Source organism: Trichechus manatus, unplaced genomic scaffold, assembly GCF_000243295.1.
Source record: "Trichechus manatus latirostris isolate Lorelei unplaced genomic scaffold, TriManLat1.0 scaffold00058, whole genome shotgun sequence".
NCBI lineage: Eukaryota > Metazoa > Chordata > Mammalia > Sirenia > Trichechidae > Trichechus > Trichechus manatus.
In genome coordinates this window covers 7829277-7850686 of record NW_004443994.1, presented here as the reverse complement: position 1 = coordinate 7850686, position 21410 = coordinate 7829277, and the positions used below count along the sequence as shown (strand labels likewise).

At 38.6% G+C, this 21410-nt stretch overlaps 1 protein-coding gene across 1 annotated transcript in view; it reads left to right on the top strand.

Annotated features, from left to right (window-relative positions):
• Positions 1 to 21410, top strand: part of DIPK1A (divergent protein kinase domain 1A) — a 148642-nt gene that overhangs the window by 93311 nt on the left and 33921 nt on the right. Inside the window, exon 2 of the mRNA XM_004378742.2 lies at positions 9497 to 9631. Within this exon, the coding sequence (XP_004378799.1) occupies positions 9497 to 9631 (135 nt within the window). The remainder of the gene's footprint in view (positions 1 to 9496; positions 9632 to 21410) is intronic.

Here is a 21410-nt window from a genome sequence, read left to right as displayed (position 1 = left end):
AGGAAGCAGCCACAGGATCCAGAGAGAGCAAAAAGCCAGAACATCTGCTTATATACAGATGTGGGCCACACCCCCAAGGAGACTCCCTTTCATCTGATTGGCTACTCACAGTATATTCAATCATGGGAGTGATTACACTAAAACACAGAGAATCATGGCCCAGCCAAGCTGACACACAATCTTAATCATCACAATCACTAAGACAATACATTATGAGGATTTTCCCACACTTTGACACCTCTTTGAAATAGTCATTTACTGTTGTGCCTAGCCATAGGCTTGAGAATTACTTCATGCAATTAATTCCCCAGGTGTTCTTGCATTTTTTATGCTGTCAGCCTCAGAACATAAGAAATATGAACCAGCATTCAGGGAAAATGTGAAAATTATCTGCTCCTTTTTGAAATTTTATTTTTAGAGTTCTCATAAAATCAAAACAGAAAATATGCTCATGCAAATAGAACCTTTAGAATTTAGATAATACAGAAAACAACTAGGATTCTTTCTATAAATGTGAAAATTCACCTTTAGAAAGATGAAGAGTACTAAAACACTGACCAGCAGACAAACGTGCCCTTTTGACAAGGAATTGCCATTCTTTGAGAAACATGGATACACTCTGGGGGAAGTTTTATCATAAAAACCATTTTCATGCTTAAGAAAAGCCAAAGAGGAGCTTGGGCATTTTTAAAACCTTTCTTTTCACTATTTTAAACTTCTAAACACTCATGGTTTTCCTTGTTTAGAATGACATAATTTTTTTTCTTTTTAGTATTGTAGTTGTCTTTTGATGTTTGTGAAAATTATCACTAGGGAGTTTAAATTAGGTACATTTAGATATTCCTCTTAATCATTTTCCAGTAGTCTTCTGTCTTAGGCTGGGTTCTCTAGAGAAGCAAAACCAGTGAAGCATGTAGAGAGAGAGAGAGAGAGATTTATCTTTTATATCGAGGAAATGGCTCATGAGGTTGTAGAAGCTGACAAGTCTCAAGTCCATGGGTCAGGTGTCAGGCTGGAGGCTTCTTCTGACTTGTGTAGCTGCAGGGGCTGATGAACCCAAGATCAGCAGGTCAGATGGCAGGCTACCGGCTTACAGGCTGCGGATGCTGACAAATCCCAAGATCGGCAGGCTCAAGTCCCAAGAACCGGAGGTCAGATGATGGTGAGCCAAATGCAGGATCCAGAGCAAGAGTTAGCTTTGCCACACCCCCAAGGAAACTCCCCTTACAACTGTTTGGCTGATCACATTAGATCACATTATGGAAATGATTACGTTATATTACTTATGGGAGATCACAAACTGGAGGATAATTACATCGGATCACAAAATGGAGGATAATTACATCATTACTTACCTGCCAAGCTACATCATAACTGCCAAACCACTGAGAATCATGGCCCAGCCAAGGTGACACACAACCTTAACCTTCACATCTTCCAGCTGGCAGTGAGATACCCTTAAATAAGGGGAAAGGATCCTTTCCAAAGAAAATTTCTTTGCATGTGTTGTGATATACAGATAACTATTTACCCTATAAATTTTTTTTATATCTCCATACTTTACATCCAGCTTGTTTTTCTAAAGCGTTATTACTGTAAATATCTAGATTTTACTTAAAGAAAAGGGCAAAAGTTATATTTGTGATATAGGTCAATAATATAGCTCTTTTCAACAAGATAACTCCTAAAAATGCTGTAAAAGTCAGTTAGCTACAGTGTTGCCAATATAACAATATGAAAAAAATTGTTTTTTTGAAGATTGTCTCAGAATAACTGGTAATTGAAAAAATCAGATAAAAAAGGCAAACGTGTTTCTCAGCTTTTTCGATGAAATGATGAATGATGAAATGATGGCGTGGTTGAGTTTTTTCATTTGCAAGTGATAGCCTTATCAATTTGTCATATTTTCTGAATGTTTCAATTCCACTAAATATCTTAAGTAAAATATTTGTGGGCAAAACTAAAGATATGATATTTTTCTTCCCTACTTCTCAAAATTAAGAACAGCTATATAGGGGCTACTTGGGGGTAAAGTAAATGAGACTTTATGTTTTCCATGTTTATGAAAGATATTGAATATGAAAAATAGATAAGTATAGAGAGTATTTTTAAGTGGCCAAATTTTGGTGTGACGCTTCTTCCTTATGCCTGTTTTTAAAACTTAATGTATAATAATTCAAATAAGATCAAAAGTTTTCATATTTGTTTTGCAATAAAAGGCTATCAGAATAAGGGGTCGAGACATATAAAAAAGAAGAAGAAAAGTTATCACTGTTTAATTTAGAGTAGAATTGTCAGAGTTTATGTTTCATCATTTCCATATTTCCCATCTCCAGTGATTTTTAATTATTTATAATAAGATATTGGTAATCATTTATTTTAGTTATAAAGAATTGGTTCTCTTACGTCTAGACAGATATCATTATATTTTTCTGATTCGTAAAAACTTATGCCATAAAGGCCAATTTAAAATAAAATTATAGTGTCATACAAATTTTATTCTTTCAACCCGATAGTTTTTGTTTTCATTTTAGTATGTAACCATAGTACAGGGTTTCTCAACCTCAGTGCTATTCACATTTTGGGCTGGATAATTCTTTGTTGTGGGGGGCTGTCCTGTGCATTGTAGGATATTTGCAGCAACCATGAGTCAGAATTGACTCAACGGCAGCGGGTTTGGTTTTGGTTTTCTGGCCTCTATACACTAGGTGCCAGTAGCACTTCCCAGTAGGACAATCACAAATGTCTCCAGACGTTGCCAAATGTCTCCTAGGGAGTAGAATTGATTCTGTTGAGAACTATTGCCATGTATATTTACCAAAATTCTTATCATGCTTTTCAGGAGTGTGATTTGGAATAAAGCGGTCTACCATTCATTAGTAGCTAGGCACAAAGTCGGCAGAATGAAAAAACTGCTCGGCAATAATTTTGGATGGTTCAGCATAAATAAAATGTCACAAACTATAACTGTGTTCGTTAATCAAAGACTAGATTGTCTAGGTAATTGGTACAGAACAGACCACTAGAAACATTTTAGTGAATACCACACAGGGAAATACAATTAGTTAATAGCCATGATGTAATTTAATGCTGTTTCTTTCTTCCATCATTATTTTAAAATGTGAAGCAGCAGGATCTGCAGATATTAAAGGACACATAAAAGGTCCTTTTACTATTTTGTGTTACTTGCAAATCACAGCAGTTTTCCAAGGCATGCTGGAGTAAAAATGTGTTTCACTCCTTTGTCATTCTGTCTACAACAGGTGATGCCCAGCAACCTGCTGGGAACATCCTTAATCTAACTTCCTTTCCAAAATTCTTGGCATTCTGTATCATGATGAAGACTCGGTGGGCAAGCCAGTTCACAGGGTGTTTTTCAGTTTAAACATATGCCAGAGGAAAGAAAAAAATGTAGCTATTTGAGAGACATAGAAAAGCAAAATGGTTTCAAATTTTATTAAATTGGATATGCAGGAGTCAGAAGTATACAAAAGTCTTAGCTGCCAACATCTATTAAGCTTTAATATGCACCTGAAAGCATTATATGGCAGCTTTATTGAACATCTGTATAAATTCCCAGAGTAGAAATTATTAATGGAGAGTCCAAAGGGCAGTTGCCATCACTAGACCTCTTGAGGTGGGTGAAGAAGCTAAGACAGGACCAAGTCCTGAACACTGGAGAGAACCCTGCTCACTAGCTCTGTGTTGTTTTCCTTGGTGTCTTCTACCTGCAGCTGGGCAGGGCAGGAAGAGAAAAAAGAAGTTAGTGTAAGGCCTTCCCTGATTCTCTTACTAAATGAATTTAGATTAATCTTGTTTTAATACCCTGCCTTACAAGGTCATGGAAGCTCCATAGACATATCCAAACTCCGTGGGGGACCAAATTACTGGGCTGAGGGCTGTGGGGACCATGGTCTTGGGGAACATCTAGCTCAATTTACATAACATAGTTTATAAAGAAAATGTTCTACATTCTACTTCGATGAGTAGCGTCTGGGGTCTTAAAAGCTTGTGAGCTGCCATCTAAGATACTCTACTGGACTCACTCTGTCTGGAGCAAGAGAGAATGAAGAAAACCAAAGATATAAGGGAAAGACTCATCCAAAGGATTAATGAACCACAAGTACTACAGCCTCCACCAGACTGAGTCCAGCACAACTAGATGGTACCCGGCTACCACCACTGACTGCTCTGACAGGGATCACAATAGAGGGTCCCAGACAGAGCTGGAGAAGGATATAGAAAAAAATTCTAACTCACAAAAAAAAAAAAAAAGAAAAAGACTGGACTTACCGGTCTGACACAGACTGGAGAAACCCGGAGAGTATGGCCCCCAGATACCCTTACAGCTCAGTAATGAAGTCACTCCTGAGGTTCACCCTTCAGCCAAAGATTAGGCAGGCCTATAAAACAAAATGAGGCTAAGTGGGCACACCAACCCAGGGGCAAGGATGAGAAGGCAGGCGGGACAGGAAAGCTGGTGGGAAACCCAAGGTCGAGAAGGGAGAGTGTTGACATGTCATGGAGTTGGCAACCAATGTCACAAAACAATATGTGTATTAATTGTTTGATGAGAAACTAGTTTGCTCTGTAAGCCTTCATCTAAAGTACAGTTAAAAAAAAAAAAAGAATCAAGGAAAAAAAAAACCCTGCCTCAAAAAAATCATGTAAAATATTAATTTAAAATTGGACTTCTAAAAGTAAAATCAAGCAATGCTATCTGTGGTTCTTCAGGTGACACTTCCAACTATTTGAAGCGTACTTGTATGGTAGATTATTAATTTTTGATCCCTGTAACTGGAGATGTGCTCAAAGGGCCAAATGCTGTACCTGGCACATAGTAGACAGTACAGCAGTTGCAGAGTGAGTTTAAGGGAAGGGGATGTCCTGGTGTGACAGTGAATGCCTTACTGTACAATATAAAAAATTTAAAATCAGTAGGAAAAAAACATTATATTAAAGAAACCAGACTAAACTTTTTTTTAAGTATTTTATTATAGAAAATTCTAAACATACAAAAAAAGGCATGTGTCTGTCACCCCATTTCAGCAGTTATCAACACATAGCCAATCTTGTTTCAGCTATACCCCCACCTACTTTCTCCTGTTATCTTGAAACAAATTCCAGATATTATATCATTTCATTCCTAGATATTTCAGAGTCTATCTCTAAAAGATAATGGCTCTTTTCTTTCTTTCATTTTAATAGTATTTTATATTGTTGGTAAAAGTTTACACAGTAAATTAGGTTCACATTTAACAATTTCTATACATATTGTTCTGCTGCTATCCATAAGGTTTTCACTGGCTAATTTTTTTCAGAAGTAGGTCACCAAGTCCTTCTTTCTAGTCTGTCTTCATCTGGAAGCTCCGCTGAAACCTGTTCACCATGGGCAACCCTGCTGGTATTTGAAATACCAGTGGCATAGCTTCCAACAACACACAGCCACCACAGTACGACAGACTGACAGATAAGTGGGAACATGGACAAGGAACTGCTAGAAATTCAAGCCAGATTCAGAAGAGGATGTGGAATGAGGAATATCATTGTTGATGTCAGATGAATCTTGGCTGAAAGCAGAGAATACCAGAAAAATGTTTACCTGTGTTTTATTGACTACTGCAAAGGCCTTCAACTGTGTGGATCATAACAAATTATACATAACATTGTGAAGAATGGGAATTCCGGAACACTTAATTGTGCTCATGAGGAACCTGTGCATAGACGAAGAGGCAGTTGTTCGAACACAGTGAGGGGATACTTCGTGGTTTAAAGTCAAGAAAGTGCGCATCACGGTTGTATCATTTCACCATTCTTATTCAATCTGTATTCTGAGCACATAATCTGAGAGACTGGACTGCATGAAGAAGAACGGCATCAGGATTGGAGGAAGACTCAGTAACAACCTGTGTTATGCAGGTGACAACAACCTTGCTTGCTGAAAGTGAAGAGGACTTGAAGCACTTACTGATCAAGATCAAACACTATAGCCTTCAGTATGGATTACACCTCAACACAAGGAAAACACACAAAAATCCTCACAACATCATGATAAATGGAGAAAAGATTTAAGTTGTCAAGGATTTCATTTTACTTGGATCCACAATCAACAACCATGGAAGCAGCAGTCAGGAAATCAACCGACTTATTTCATTGGGCAAATCTGCTGCAAAAGACCTCTTTAAAGTGTTAAAAAGCAAAGATGTCACCTTGAGGACTAAGGTGCACCCGACCCAAGCTGTGTTATTTTCAATTGTCTCACATGCATGGGAAGCTGGACAGTGAATAAGGAAGACCAAGGAAGGATTGATGCCTTTGAATTTTGGTGCTGCAACAATGGGCTGCAACATAGCAACAATTGTGAGGATGGCACAGGACTGGGCAGTGTTTTATTCTGTTGTACATAGAGTGGCTGTGAGTCAGAACTGACTTGACGGCACCTAACAACAACATACATATTGTTCAGTGACATTGGTTACATTTTTCACAATGTGTCAAGATTCTCATTATTTGAGTTCGGGTTCTTCCATTTCCGTTAATCTAGTTTCCCTGCTTCCCCTTACCTTCTCATCTTTGCTTTAGGGTTACTTTTGACCACTTGGTCTCATATGCATGTTTTTTTTTAAAGGAGCACAGTACTCACAGGTGACATTGTTTATTTTCAGCCAATCTGTTGTTTAGCTGAAAAGCGACCTCCAGGAGTGGTTTTAGTTCAAAATTTAAAGGTTATCTCAGGCTAATTGTCTCGGGGGTTCCACTAGTCTCAACTGGTCCAGTAAATCTGGCCTTTTTTTAAGAATCTGAGTTTTGTTCTACATTTTTCTCTCATTCCATCTAGGACCATCTGTAGTGTCTCTCATCAGAACAGTCAGTAGTGGTAGCAGGGCATCATCTAGTTCTTCTGGTCTTAGGGTAGATGAGGCCGTGGTTCATGTAGATTATTAGCCTTGTAGACTAGTTTCTTCTTTGGTTTCCTTCTTACTCTTTTGTTCCAGACCAGTAGAGAACAATGGCTGAATCTTAGATGGCCACTAGCAAGCTTTTAAGGCCCCAGATTCTACTCACCAAACTGGGATGTAGAACAAATATTTTATGAACTATGTTATGCCAGTTGACTGAGTTGTCCCACAAGATTATGGCCCTAAACCTTCAAAACCAGTGAACCAATCTCTCGAGGTGTTTGTTTATGTCTAGGAAGTTATCTGTAACTGTCTCCCCTAAGTGCTTTATTATATATATGAATGTATATGTGCCACACACATACATGTGTGTACATATGAACAGCTTTTTTCTTTAAACATTACCATACAACCATTAGCACGCCTAAAAAATTAAAATAATTCCTTAATATCATCAAATTCCTGTCATTGTTCAAATTTTCAGTTGTTTCATAAGCTATTCATTTGATTCAGGACTCCAAAATCCATATATTGTGGTTATTTGATATATTTCTTAAATAATTTTTAATCTTTAGGTTTCCTCTCCCTAATTTTTTTCCTTGTAATTTATTTGTCGAAGAAGCCAGGTTGTTTGTATTACAGTTTCCTGAGGTCTGGAGTTTGCTGCTTGTGTCCTCATAGTGTCGCTTAACATGTTCCTCTGTCTCCTGTATTTCCTGTAAATTTGTAGTTGCAGCTCAAGACTTGATCAGATTCAGATTCATTTTCTTTTTGGAAAGGACAAAATTATAATGACAAGACCAAATCATAATGGTAGCATTATTGGCCTCTTGTTCTGTACCTTGCATATTGATTTAGCTAACATTTATTGAGTATTTACTATGTGCCCAGTGATGTGTTTATGCTGTATAGGCATTATCTCATTAATCTTATTTAAGCCTGATACTACTAGTACCTATCTCTTTCTGTCTGATGACCAGATCTCTTATTCCAAAACACCGAACTCACTGCCGTCAAGTCGATCCTGACTCATAGCAACAGTCTAGGACAGAGTAAAACTGCCCCCATAGGGTTTTCAAGGCTATAAATCGTTATGGAAGCAGACTGCCACATCTTTCTCCAGTGGAGTGGCTGGTGGGTTCGAACGCTGACCTTTGGTTTAGCAGCCTAACGTTTAACCACTGTGCCACCAAGGCTGCTTAGGCCTCTTATTAGGGCCAAGAAATCTTAAATGTCTTTCATACAAACCCCTTGATCTATATACTATTGTGATTTAATTTGTAATTCTTTCTGGATTTTCTTTTTCTAGATTCATTTAGAGCTATATAAAAATACCTTGCATTAAGACACATTTTGTCTTTAATAGTAAAACTCAAAGACTCTATCATTTAACTGTGACTTTGTTGTATTCAAGCTTTTCGGTACTCGTATTTACCATCTGTGAACCTCACAAAGGCAGATATCTAACTACAAATAGAGCCAACAGAATTCAGTATTTTCTGAATCTCTTTTTTGTCCTTTGCATTCATTGTCTTCTACAGGTGCACTATGTCTCTTTCTGCTTTCTTTTCATGCTCACAGTGCTCACAGTATCCCACTGTTTTCCAGTGTGAGAAACTGGCTCGTGATTGTAAAAGCAAAATGAGCTTTTCATTGTTTGTTTACATATCTTTAATTTATTCTGCTCAATTCTCTGCATATTCCTAAATTCTACTGTTTATAAAATCAGACCATTGGCGCACCAGAGCCAAAAAATAAAGGTCAAAATATCTTGACCGTCTGTCTTTTTAAAGATTAAACTGTTCGATACGCGGTTGATGGAGAAAAGGCACCAGCCGGCCCAAGCTGCAGTTAGATACCAGAGTCCTGGAAGCAAAACAATGCAAAGAGGATCCTATTGTGTGGCCTTACAAGGTGACATACAAGAAGTAATTTATTTTTAATATATCTTAACCCTTTTTCCCCAGTCATTTCTCCTTAAATAGTAGTAACATTCTCCTCAGTTTCCAGCATATCTATTAGGTCAAGCATTTGGTTGGTCGAATAGAAGGAACATAAATCTTGGTGGATACAATAAAGAAATAGGAATGGAGGTAGAATTTAATTTCTTATTCTGATGCTGCTTCATTATGAGACATTAGAAAAATAACCTGATTTTCTGTTCTTATTTTTCTAAAACAAAATTATTTTTATCATGACTATCCATAAAGACCTTTAAGATTGCTGTTTCAAAAAAGTCCTTTGTAAGCTCATAGAAAACAGGAATTGCATCTCTCTTTACTTGATCTTATCCAGAGTAGCATGGCGCATGTGCTTGTGCTTAATAAGGAGCTTTTGATGATGATGGTATTTGAAAGATTATACATGTTAAGGGGTATTTTGTTCCATTTTCCTTCGGCAGGACCAAGGAGCTTCCTTTTCTAACACCAGTGCTGTTTGGACTCAGTGAAAGTACACTTTTTTCTAGGAGAATTGCCATATGAAAGCCTAGAATATATATTGAGTTCTCCCACGGAAGGGGGAAAAATCATGTACTAGGACAGTGAATGCTGACTTGATGCTGAATGAATGATTGCTATGTGCTCTTTTTCTCACAGGCTCGCTTCTCGTATGTGCGGATGAAATATCTTTTCTTTTCCTGGTTGGTGATTTTTGTTGGAAGCTGGGTTATATATGTACAATACTCTACCTATACAGAGCTATGCAGAGGAAAGGACTGTAAGAAAATAATAGTAAGTATTTTTTATTTCCTAGTTTACTGAGAAGCCTCTTAATAACACACTATGTTTACTATTTATGTACTTATTTTTAAAAAGTGAAAGTGAATTCTACATTAGAGTTGTGTTACTCTTCTTCAGCTTTTTGATCTGACCATGTTAGTAGGAGTGTTCCCCACTTTGAAAAATCCAGTATTCAGAAATCTCAATATATAATCCAGATAAATTAGTATGGGCACATCCTCATTACAAAGGGATTTTGTTTTTCAAATATATTTGAAGTTGAGTTTAAATACAGTCTAATCAAATGGGTTTTTTAATGTTTAGAGTATAAAAGTGTTGACAGGCAACCTTTCTGGAATACACCTCTTGAATGAATAAATGGGGTCATTCCCAAATACCAAAAATTTATCTAAGAAGTGTATGTGTATTTGTTACTTAACTTCTATCCTAACGATTGGCTATATCTCAGAAGAATCACTCTATCGGTGTAAGATTTCTAGTAGTAGTTATTGTCCGTAGCACTAATGATATTTTAAGTGTTTGAGGATTTTAAGTACATTTAACTCCTTGTTTTCTACCAATACCTTCTGATATAAATAATATTCTCAGAATTATATTTTTGATAATAATGAATTAATCTTATTAATGATTCGGTAATTATTGAATGGTTACTCTTTATACAGCCAGCATTGCTAGGTGTGTGCATATATCAGGAAACAAGGTGTCCTTGACCTTACAGAGCTTATAGTTTAGCAGGGAAAAAAATGCATAATTACAGTAAAGTAAGATAAATATTTTAATAGCAAGTATTGTGGGAACATAAGACAGGGAGACCTGAGCCTTCCCAAAGTTTGAAGCAAATAAAAATCAATTTAACTCTAGGTGCTCTATCAGTAAAGATTTAAAACCATTACTCTTCTGGAAAGTTATAGTCTCTTAACTAGGCAAGGGAAGAATTACCAGTGTAAGAAGCAGGGGGATGAGTTGTAAAGATGAGTCCCAAATCAAGGTTCAAAGATGCCAATCTAATTGACAATTCCAGATCCTTGCAAAAGGAACCTGTGGGACTAGGCAGTGTACTGGGTGCTTTACATGTTCATTACTGCTTAAAATCATACTTTGAAAACCCTGAGCCATTTTTATACATAAAGAAATATGACTCAGAGAGTGTCTTAGTTATCTAGTGCTGCTGTAACAGAAATACCACAAGTGGATGGCTTTAACAAACAGAAATTTGTTCTTTCACAGTCTAGGAAGCTAGAAGTCTGAATTCAGGGCACCAGCTCCCAGGGAAGGCTTTTTCTTTCTGTCAGTTCTAGGGGAAGGTCTTGGTATCAGTCTTCCCCTGGTCTAGGAGCTTCTCAGTGCAGGGACCCTGGGTCCAAAGGATACATTCCACTCCTGGCACTTCTTTCTTGTTGGTATGAGGTCCCTCTCTCTCTGCTCAATTCTCTCTTCTTTTGTCCCTTGTAAGATAAAAGGTAATTCAGGCCACACCCCGAGGAAACTCCCCTTACATCAGATCAGGGCTGTGATGTGAATAATGGTGTTGCATCCCACCCTAATCCTCTTTAACATAACCTGATTTTGCCTCATTAACCATAGGCAGAGATTAGGATTTACAACACGTAGGAAAATTACATCAGATCACAAAATGGAGGACAGCCACACAATACTGGGAGTCATGGCCTAGTCAAGTTGACACATATTTTGGGGGGACACAATTCAGTCCACAACAGAGATAAAAGAATTTGTCCATGATGGTGGAGCCAGCATTTGATCCTAATTCTGTTACCCTATGCCTGAAGAGACTGGCAAAGGAAGTTATAGTTTAATGTTGTCGGGTGCAATCGAGTTGATTCCAACTCATAGTGACCTCATGTGACCGAGTAAAACTGCCTAACAGGTTTTTCTTGGCTGTAATCTTTACAGAAGCAGATCATCAGATCTTTCTGTCACAGAACCACTGGGTGGTTTGAATCTCAAACCGTTTGGTTAGCAACCAAGTGCTTAACTTTTGCACCACCAGGGCTCCTTATAGTTTAATAAAACTAACAAAAACTATAAAACTCACCTATTTACCTTCAGTGAAGAAGGAGAAAGCAGGAGTTATGTAACCAACTGTTGAACTAGCTAGACAGAGAACTGCATTGAGTCGACTCTGATTCATGGTGACCGTACGTACAACAGAATGAAAGATTGCCCAGTACTGCATCACCCTCATGATTACCAGCATGTTCAAGTCCATTGTTGCAGTTATTGTGCCAATCCATCTCACTGAGGGTCTCCTTTGCCCTTGTTGGCCCTCTACTTTACCAAACATGATGTCCTCCTCCAGTGATTGATCTCTCCTGATGACATGCCCAAAGCAAGCGAGTTGGACAGTGTTCTGTTGTGATCCATGAGGTTTTTATTGGCTAATTTTCAGAAGTAGATCTCCAGGCCTTTCTTCCTAGTCTGTCTTAGTCTGGAAGCTCTGCTGATACCTGCCCACCATGGGTGACCCTGCGGGTATTTGAAATACTGGTGGCATAGCTTCCAGCATCACAGCAATACGCAAGCCACCATATTACAACAAACTGACAGATGAGATGTATAATAACATACAAATAACCAGAACTATTTGAAATGTTTATTTCCCCTCTATGCTACCTCTCTCAAACTGGGTGCTCTGGGGCAAATTAATAGGTATTCCATGATAAAATATTTCTCTGGTCAGATATATTTGGAAAGAGAGGGTTAAACAAAGATAAATAGTTGACCTTACTGAGGTCTTCCCAGAGTCTTTAATATTCTAATGTGCATTGTGCATCTGCAAGAGAGAGCAAATGTACTTGATCAGAAAAAAATCCATCCCACCACTAACCTCCCAGGAAGACCTGTTAACATCATCTACAGGTATTAGAAACACTTTTCTAAGAGATTAAGCCAAAATGCTTTTAAGTATCTTGTCTTAATACACCATCCTTCAAAATGTAAGGTACATATTGACACATATTCTGTTGTGAGTGAATTATAGCTGAAGTGCCTCATTATTTTTCATTTTAATTGCTGAAATTATATTCTGACCAGTTTATCTAATTCCATTCTTTTTCTAATCCAGCCTAGACATCAGATTAATTTTAAAGTATTGCTTTTATCAGGTCAAGTCCGTGCTCAGACCCCTCCAAGGACTTTCTGTTGCTTTCAGAGTAGGTCTAGGTTCTTTCTTGTAGCATTGAAGGCCCTCGACAATTTATGTTCTCCCTCACTTATCTACACAACCACTATTTCCTTTGTTTATTTGTTCAAGTATATAAATAAGACAGAATCCCTGCCTCCAAGGCTACTGGGAGGTAGTTAGTCAAGTGTTCAAACAATAATGATATAGAACAATAAGAACGGTGGTAGTGGAATGCAAAAGATGCTGTGAGAACACAGATGTCTGGTGCCTAACTCAGCCTTGGAGAGGTGGCCAGGAGAGCCTTCACAAAGGAGGTGACACTTGCACACAAACATGAAAAGGACCTTGACTATAGACAAGGAGAATGTACATTTCAATTTGAAAGGAATTGCAGTGTCATGTTGACATGATGGAGCATGGCCTTGGACTGTTGAGAGAAGGGAAGTTTATTGTGAGATAGGTCAATATGATATCAGAACAAGAACAGGTAAGGACTGAGTAAGGAAGGTTCTAGGCTTTGGCAGATAGGAGTAGTGATTGCCAGGAACTCTTTCCCACATCCCTTACCCTCTCTGTTCAGATCTTTATTATTTCTCAGTTGAATTACTGCCACAGCCTCCTAACTGGCTTCCTTGCCTGAAATCTTACGCACTTTTAGTCTGCCTTTGGAATAACCTTTCTACACACAAATCTGAACCTTGCTTAAAAATCTTCCAGTGGCTCCCCATCTCTCATAGGATGAAACTATTCAAGGTGTGATTCTTGCCCTCCCCTCCAGTGTGATATTCTTCCTTTGCCCTCACAAGCCCCTTTCAGTCTAACCAAACCAAACCATGGGATTTTCCTTTTCTTGACTATTGTAGTCAACTTCAGATTTTCCTTTCACCAAACACTCTATAAGGCTGTGACCTGTATGGATTACTTTAGCAACTAATTCACTGTCTTTTCTTGTATCTCTTTCTTTGGTATGTCTTAGTTTCTGCAAAAGTATAAGTTTTTGAAGTCAAGGATACTATCTTATATCTGTTTCTGTAACTTATATTTTCTAAGTCATACTAGTTTGAATATAGTATAGTAAGGTTATAACAATAACAACAAAACAGTAAATCTTGCTTTAGCACCAATCAAGTATGTGTGCATGCATGAGTGCATGTGTGTGTGTATCCATGTGTATTCCAGAAACCCCATAATCTCCCTTCACAAAACATTTATCTTCCTAGCACTCCATGAGTTGTCCAGGTGTGCACCTTATTGGAAGTCCTATCAGGTCACGCCGTTGCATCCTTCTCTGCCTGTCCAGATGCTCACCAAAGAGCTCTTTATGGCAGTTCCTAGTGTGGGCTTGCGTGGTTCAATCCCAAAGGAAAACCAAAAGATACTGGTAATGGAAGTAAAGAGAAGATGAAGATAGGCAAAAAAAGTGATATTTTCCCCCAAAAATATTGTTTATGATTAAATTAAAGGTGAAATGTAGAAGTTGCTTCTTCCAGATTTGGCAGGAACAAATTCTCCTTATGTTCTATGTAAAAACATTATGAAGTTATTTCAAAAGGTGCTTCAGTCAATGCAAAACTGCTTATCAAGTGAGGAAAAAACCTAGAGAAGGTTGAAAGTGAGGGTAATTATGATGTAGAAATAAGAACTCTCATTGGAAATTCTGTACTATAGTGGTATTTGTTAATTTGGGGATTCAGAAAGGTTTAAAAACATATTCCTCATAAATGTCAGAAGACTACAGCATATAAGAAATGGAAGTAGAGTATAATTCTAACATAATTTAATGATTATCTTACTAAAACTTGAAAATAATTTAAAAGTTTCTGTCTAAAATGTATCATTTTTGTAAGACTGTTTTTTAAAAACTTACAGTTCATCTACAATTAGGATTATGTTCTTAAAACTTACCATAACTGGTAGTGCTGTGGTCAGTAATATTAAGGTAGTACCAGTATCACATAAGGAGCCCTGGAGCCCAGGGGTTAAGCACTTGGCTGCTAACCAAAAGGTTGGCGGTTCAAACTCACTAGCTGCTCCGTGGGAGAAAGATGTAGCAGTCTGCTTCCATAAAGATTACAGCCTTGGAAACCCTATGAGACAATTCTATTCTGTCCTGTAGGGTTACTATGAGTCAGAATTGACTCGATAGCAATGGGTTTAATACCGCATAGGAATTGTGGGATTAGAACTAAAAAGCAAGCAGTAAAAATATTTTTAGAATATTTTTTAAAGCTTCAAAGAGCTAACAAGATAGTGAGAAATTCCTTGGTCAGGATCTGGAAGGAGATAGGAATTGAGAGAGATAAGCTTAGTTTTTGTGGCTGCTTTTGCCTGAAGATGTATGATCTAAAATACACAGTTTTGTAGCTAGGGAGATAAAAATCTAGTCCAGATCCAACCAATGGTGAGAACCCTGGTGCACCAGCTTTAGGCTGAACCCTAAAGGTGAAAAGGTGAACTGAAAGTACCTCAGAGAGGTGAGCTGACTTTTATAACCTCTTTTACCCTGCAGGCATTTGCTGATTCTGGGCATGGACAGGGGTCTGAGAATCAGGACTATGTACTGGCAGAGAGCTGCTGTTGGAGTCAAGAAACCAGTAGAGTTTTTGTAGAAAACTAGAGGAGCCTCAGACATACAGCCAGTTATCCTTCAAATAACTTATATCCAAAATATATAAAGAACTCTTAAAAATCAATAAGAAAGAGGCACATAGCCCAGTGCAAAAATGGGCAAAAATTTGAACAGGCATGTCACGAAATCAACAGGAATGAAACTCACAAACACAGTGTCAATTAATGGGTTACACACTAAAGAGTTACATAGGATTCCACTTATTAAAAATTCACAATCAGGCAAGAATAATTAATGGTGTAGAAGTCACTTTAGTGGTTACCTTTAAGGATGACGGTAGTGACTGGAAGTGGGAAGGGGAGGGAGGCTTCTGGGGTGCTGGTAATAGTCTCTTGCTCTGGAGGCTGGTTTATACAACTGTGATCATTTTATTAAAATCCATCAAACTGAATACGTAGGATTTGTACACTTTCTGAATGTGTATTATACTTCCTTAGAAAGTTTACTTTAAAAAACAAAAAGCAGAGGTGGAGCCAACATGGCACCCTAGACAGATGCATCATGCTGTTCCTCTGCAGCAAAGACTTGAAAAACTAAGTAAAACAAATACAAATGTCAATCCTGGAACCCTAAGCATGAAATGAAGGGATAAAGAAATATATCAAACACCGAATGGAAGGAGAAACTGAAGGAAAACAGAGAACAAGGAGAGATACAGAGTAGAGGTCCCCTGCCAGTTAACACAGCACAGTGTTGCCATCTTGAAGCACAGCCATCAATGACACCAGACAGGGAGTATGGAGAGGCAACTTCACGAACCTCCCATCAGGGCACAGAGCACCCAGTAACCAGAGAAAGGCTTTCCCACCCCTCATCCTCCTGCTCCGTACACCACCTCTACCCCTCCCAATGGGCTATGCTGAGCCACCTTGGCTAGAGAGCTACCAGCCTGCTGCCCAAGTCTGCCCTGCCCCTACGTGCTAGCTCCTGCCATGCCATTTTTTGCCCCGTTCCTCTTTTTCTTTCTCCCTCCCACCTAGCTCCATGCCCTACCTCTACCCATTCCTGCCAGGGCACACCACGCCACCTTGTCCCCACCCCCAAGTCTACCCTGTCCCCACCCACGGGCTCCTGCCATGCCATTTTTAAAATATTTATTATTTTTTCTTTTTTCCCTTTTCTTCCTTTTCTTTTTCCCTCCTACCTAGCCTCATACACTACCGCGACCCCTTCCCACCAAGCTATACTGCACTACCTTGACTACAAGGACACTGGCCCAACACTTTCTACCTCCTGCCTAGCCCTGTACGCCACCTCCCCGAACTCCCACCAGCCCCCAGGTCTGCCATGCCCCTACCCACCAGCTACCCCCCTTTTTTTCTTTCTATCTCTTGTCTTTTCTTTGTTCCCCCACTTAGCCCTGTACCCCACCCCTCCTTCCTGTGCTATAGCAGCTACAGTATCCCTGACTCAGGCCCACCGCCACATCAAACCCACACACCCCTCCCCTCCCACTATTCGACCGGCTGCTGAATGGAGGGAAGCAAGCTTGTATCACTCCCCATCTGACACCCCCATCTATCTGGCAATGGGCTGTGAATGCTCCCACACCACTGGATCAACATCAGGAGGCAGACAGCCACGTCCAGTCCTCCCTCAGCCACCTTGCCAAACCATTGTCCAGTGAAACAGGCTCACCCTGCCTGCTGTGGCCCTGCCAACCCAGACAAGGTGGTGAGCACTATCGTGCCCACAGTTGAGCAAACAGCAACGCACAGCTGGCCTGCCCACCCTGACATATCAAAATAAAGCAAAGAAGCAGGATGAAACAAATGAACATACAATCAATAAATAAAGAAAATAGTACCTTAATGTCTCAGAGACAGCAGACAGTATCAAAACATAAAAAAGCAGGACAAGATGGCTCTAGCAAGTGACTCAAAATAAAGAATCAGATGACCTTCTGGTATAAAAAAAGGCAATGGGAACTACCTGATATGGAATTCAAAAGACTAATATTTAGGACTCTCCAAGAGATTAGGAAAGAGATCAAGACAAAACCAAGGAAAAAGTAAGCAAAAATCATGGAAAACACATACAAAATGAACAAAAACATAGTCAAAATCAAGGAAAACATGGACAAAGCAATAGAAGAATTCAGAAAAATAATATAAGAACAAAATGTCAAAATAAATAATCAGAAATCATACAAAAACAGCAACCAGAAATCCAAAAGATAAACAACAAAACTTCAAAAATGGACAACTCAATAGAGGGTTTTAGGAGCAAATTTGAAACAATGGAAGACAGAATCAGTGAGATTGAAGACAAATCCATGGACACCACTTAGTTTATGAAAAATCAGAGAAAAAATGAAAACCTAAGAATTATGAGGGACACAGTCAAGAGCAAAAAGTTACGCATGATCGGAGTTCCAGAACAGGGGGAGAAGATGGAAAACAGGGAAGAGAGAAGATTGTTGAAGATTTGCTGACAAAACTTCCCAAATATCATGAAAGATGAAAAGCTGACCATCCAAGAAGCTGCACAAACCCAACATAGGATAGACCCCAAAAGAAAGTCACCAAGGCATATCATAATCACACTTGCCAAAACCAAAGACAAGAAAGAATGCTGAGAGCAGCGCAAGAAAAATGAAGACTCACTTACAAAGGGGAAACAATAAGACTAAGCTCTTGATTACTCGGTGGAAATTATGCAGGCAAGAATGCAATGCGCTGACATATATAAAACCTTGAAAGAAAAATACTGCCAGCCATGAATAAGATATCCTGCAAAACTTTCTCTCAAATACAGTGGTGAAATTAGGACATTTCCAGATAAATAGAAATAAATGGAATTTGTAAAAACCAAACCAAACTTAAAAGAAATATTAAAGGGAGTCCTTCGGTTAGAGAACCAACAACATCATACAACAACTGGAGTCTAGGACACAGGGCAGCATCAACCAGATAACAACCTAGGTAAAGAACTCTCAGTAATAAAACAAAGCTAAAAGACTTAAAATAGGGAAACAGAGACATCAGTCTATTGGTTCCAGCATGTTCGGAGCAAAGGAGAATGAAGAAAACCAAAGACACAAGGAAAATTTAGTTCAAAGGACTAGTGGACCACATGTACCACAGCCTCCACCAGCCTGAGCAAAGAACTAGATAGTGCCCAGCTACCACCACCAGCCACTCTGACAAGGATCACAATAGAGGGTCCTGTGCAGAGCAGAAGAAAAATGTAGAACAAAATTCAGATTCACAAAAAAGATCAGACTTACTGGTCTGACAGTGACTGGAGGAACCCCTGAGCCTATGGCCCTTGGACACCCTGCTGACTCAGAACTGAAACCCAAATCCACCTTTCAGCCAAAGATTAGACAGGCCTATAAAACAAACAATAACACATGTGAGGAACGTGCTTCTTAGTTCAGTTAAGTATATGAGACCAAATGGGCAGCAGCTGCCCAAAAGCAAAGACAAGAAGACAGGAAGGGACAGGAAAACTGGATGAATGGACACTGAGAACCCAGGGTGGAAACAGAAAGGGGGAGAGTGCTGACATATTTCAGGGATTGCAACTATTGTCACAAAACAATTTATGTATAAAATTTTTTAATGAAAAACTAATATGTGTTGTAAACTTTCACCTAAAACACAATAAAATTTTAAAAAATGAGAGAGATGCAGATTAAAATAAAAAATAGAAAGCAGCCACAAAAAGAAAAGACAGATTATCTTCAAAGGAGCAAAATTAGGCTTCCAACTGACTTTTCAGCTAAAACAAAGTAAGTCAGAGTGTGGAATAATAATTTCAACTAAAACAAAGTGAGTCAAAGTTCCAAAAGAAAACAGCTGCCAACCTAGAATCTCACATCAAGCCAAAATATTCTTCGGGACTGAAGGTAAAGTAAAAACATTCTAAGCAAAAAATAAATGAGAATGTTTGCTGTCAGCAAATCTGCACTAAACAGAATTCTAAGTACCTTTAGAATTTTTTATTCTAAAGGAAAATAAAACCAGAAGTTTTTCAGACGCAGGATAGACTCAAGAGTAACAACAATGTAAATATAAATATACATTAATTATATAAAACAATTATATTAAGGTCTTCAGGACTTTTTAATATATTAGAAAATTCAACTACATAACAATTACATATAAATTGAGAGGGGGCTAGAGGGAATTAAAGTATTTAAGGTCCTTACAATATTGCAGAGTAGGGTAAAAGTATCAGTTAACTTTGTTGTTCATAGCTGCTGTCAAGTCAACCTTTGACTCATGGCAACCCCACGCACAAGGGAATGAAACACGACCCAATCCTGCAGCATCCCCGTGATCAGATGTAGATCAGACCATTGTGATCCATAGGGTTTTCATTGGCTGATTTTCAGAAGTAGATCACCAGGCCTTTCTTCTTAGTCTTTTTTAGTCTGGAAGCTCTGCTGAAACCTGTTCAGCATCATAGCAACACACAAGCCTCCAGTGAGACAGGTGGTGGCTGCGCATGACATGCATTGGCCAGGAATCAAACCCAGGAAGACAAGAATTCTACCTCTGAACCACCATGCTTCCATTCAGTTAACTTTAGACTTTGATAATTGAAGGGTACATATTCCATATTCTGGGATAACCCCTGGATTAGAGAAAGAGTGTATAATTTCCAAACTAAGAGAAGAAGACTGGACTAAGAAAAGAATATTTGATCCAAAAGAAGTCAAGAAAGTAAAGAAAAAACACAGAATAGGCAAGAGAAATAGAGCACATAGTAAGATGGTAGATGTCACAGGCAGACTCTGAGACTGAAATTTGCCTGCATGAAGTTTATTGGGGTGGGCTCTTGGGATTAACATTTGTAGAGGCGTAAGGAAGCATAATGGGTTAGAGAGAGAAGTTAAACTGCAGTGCGGTGTTAACAAAGGCCTTAGTCCATCCTGCAGGGAGCTGTGGACCTGGAGTGGCCCTGTAGGTCCAGGTTTTATACCCTTTCACTGACCTGTCATTGGATGCAGATGCTCCCCCAAGGGCAATGCCGCACACTAACTGAGAGCAAGTCCCAAAAACAGATTGAGCGAGAGCTGTTGACCACCTATACTCCCAGAAGCTGAGGGATTGAGTGCTCCAGTCCTGGAGAAAGAGACATGGGTGGCTTACCACAGTATCCACTATAGTACATTTAAACCCAAATATATTGATGATTACATTAAATATAAATGAACCAAATGCTTCAGTTAAAAGACAAAGATTGTCAGATTGTGTTTAAAAAGTCAAAATCCAACTATATTATACTTATAAGAGACATGTCTAAAATATAAAGATGCAGATCAATTGAAAGTAAAAGGATAGGGAACGTTTATACAAATTCTAAGAAAGGATGTTTAGAGGAAGAACAGTGGCATTAAAATATGTATATTGGTATGTTTGTGTAAGTTTTATGTTTCACAGACCAGACTTTTTTAAAAGTCTGAATCAGCTCTTACTGGCTTGAAATATAATGTCTTTTAATATGTTTCTTCCATATTTTAGTTTTACCATGTTTGCCTGGCCTTTTCACAAATTATGGCAATGTCCACACATACTTCTTCTGATCCTGGTCATTCCTGTTTTGAAACGTGGAGTCTAAGTGGACTGAACTGAACCAGAGCATATACATTTTGATTTTAAATTTTGGGTATATAACTATAAAACTGCATTATCTGAAAGTCACATTTAGCAAAACATGTTTGGCAAAGGATTACAGTATCCTGTGTATAAGCTTTGAACCGATTTCCTTTGGAATCCTTTATCTTTGTGAACTAAGGAAGTTTTATCTTTGTGAACTAAGGAAGATTATAAAGATCCAAAAGAGGCTGTCATGGTTTGAATTATGTCCCCCCAAAAATGTGTATATCAGTTTGGCTGGGCCATGATTCCTGGTACTGTGTGATTTTCCTATATGTTGTAAATCCTGCCTCTATGATGTTAATGAGGGAGGATGGATGGCAGTTGTGTTAGTAAGACAGGACTGGATCTACAAGACTGGATTGTGTCCTGAGGCAATCTCTTGAGATA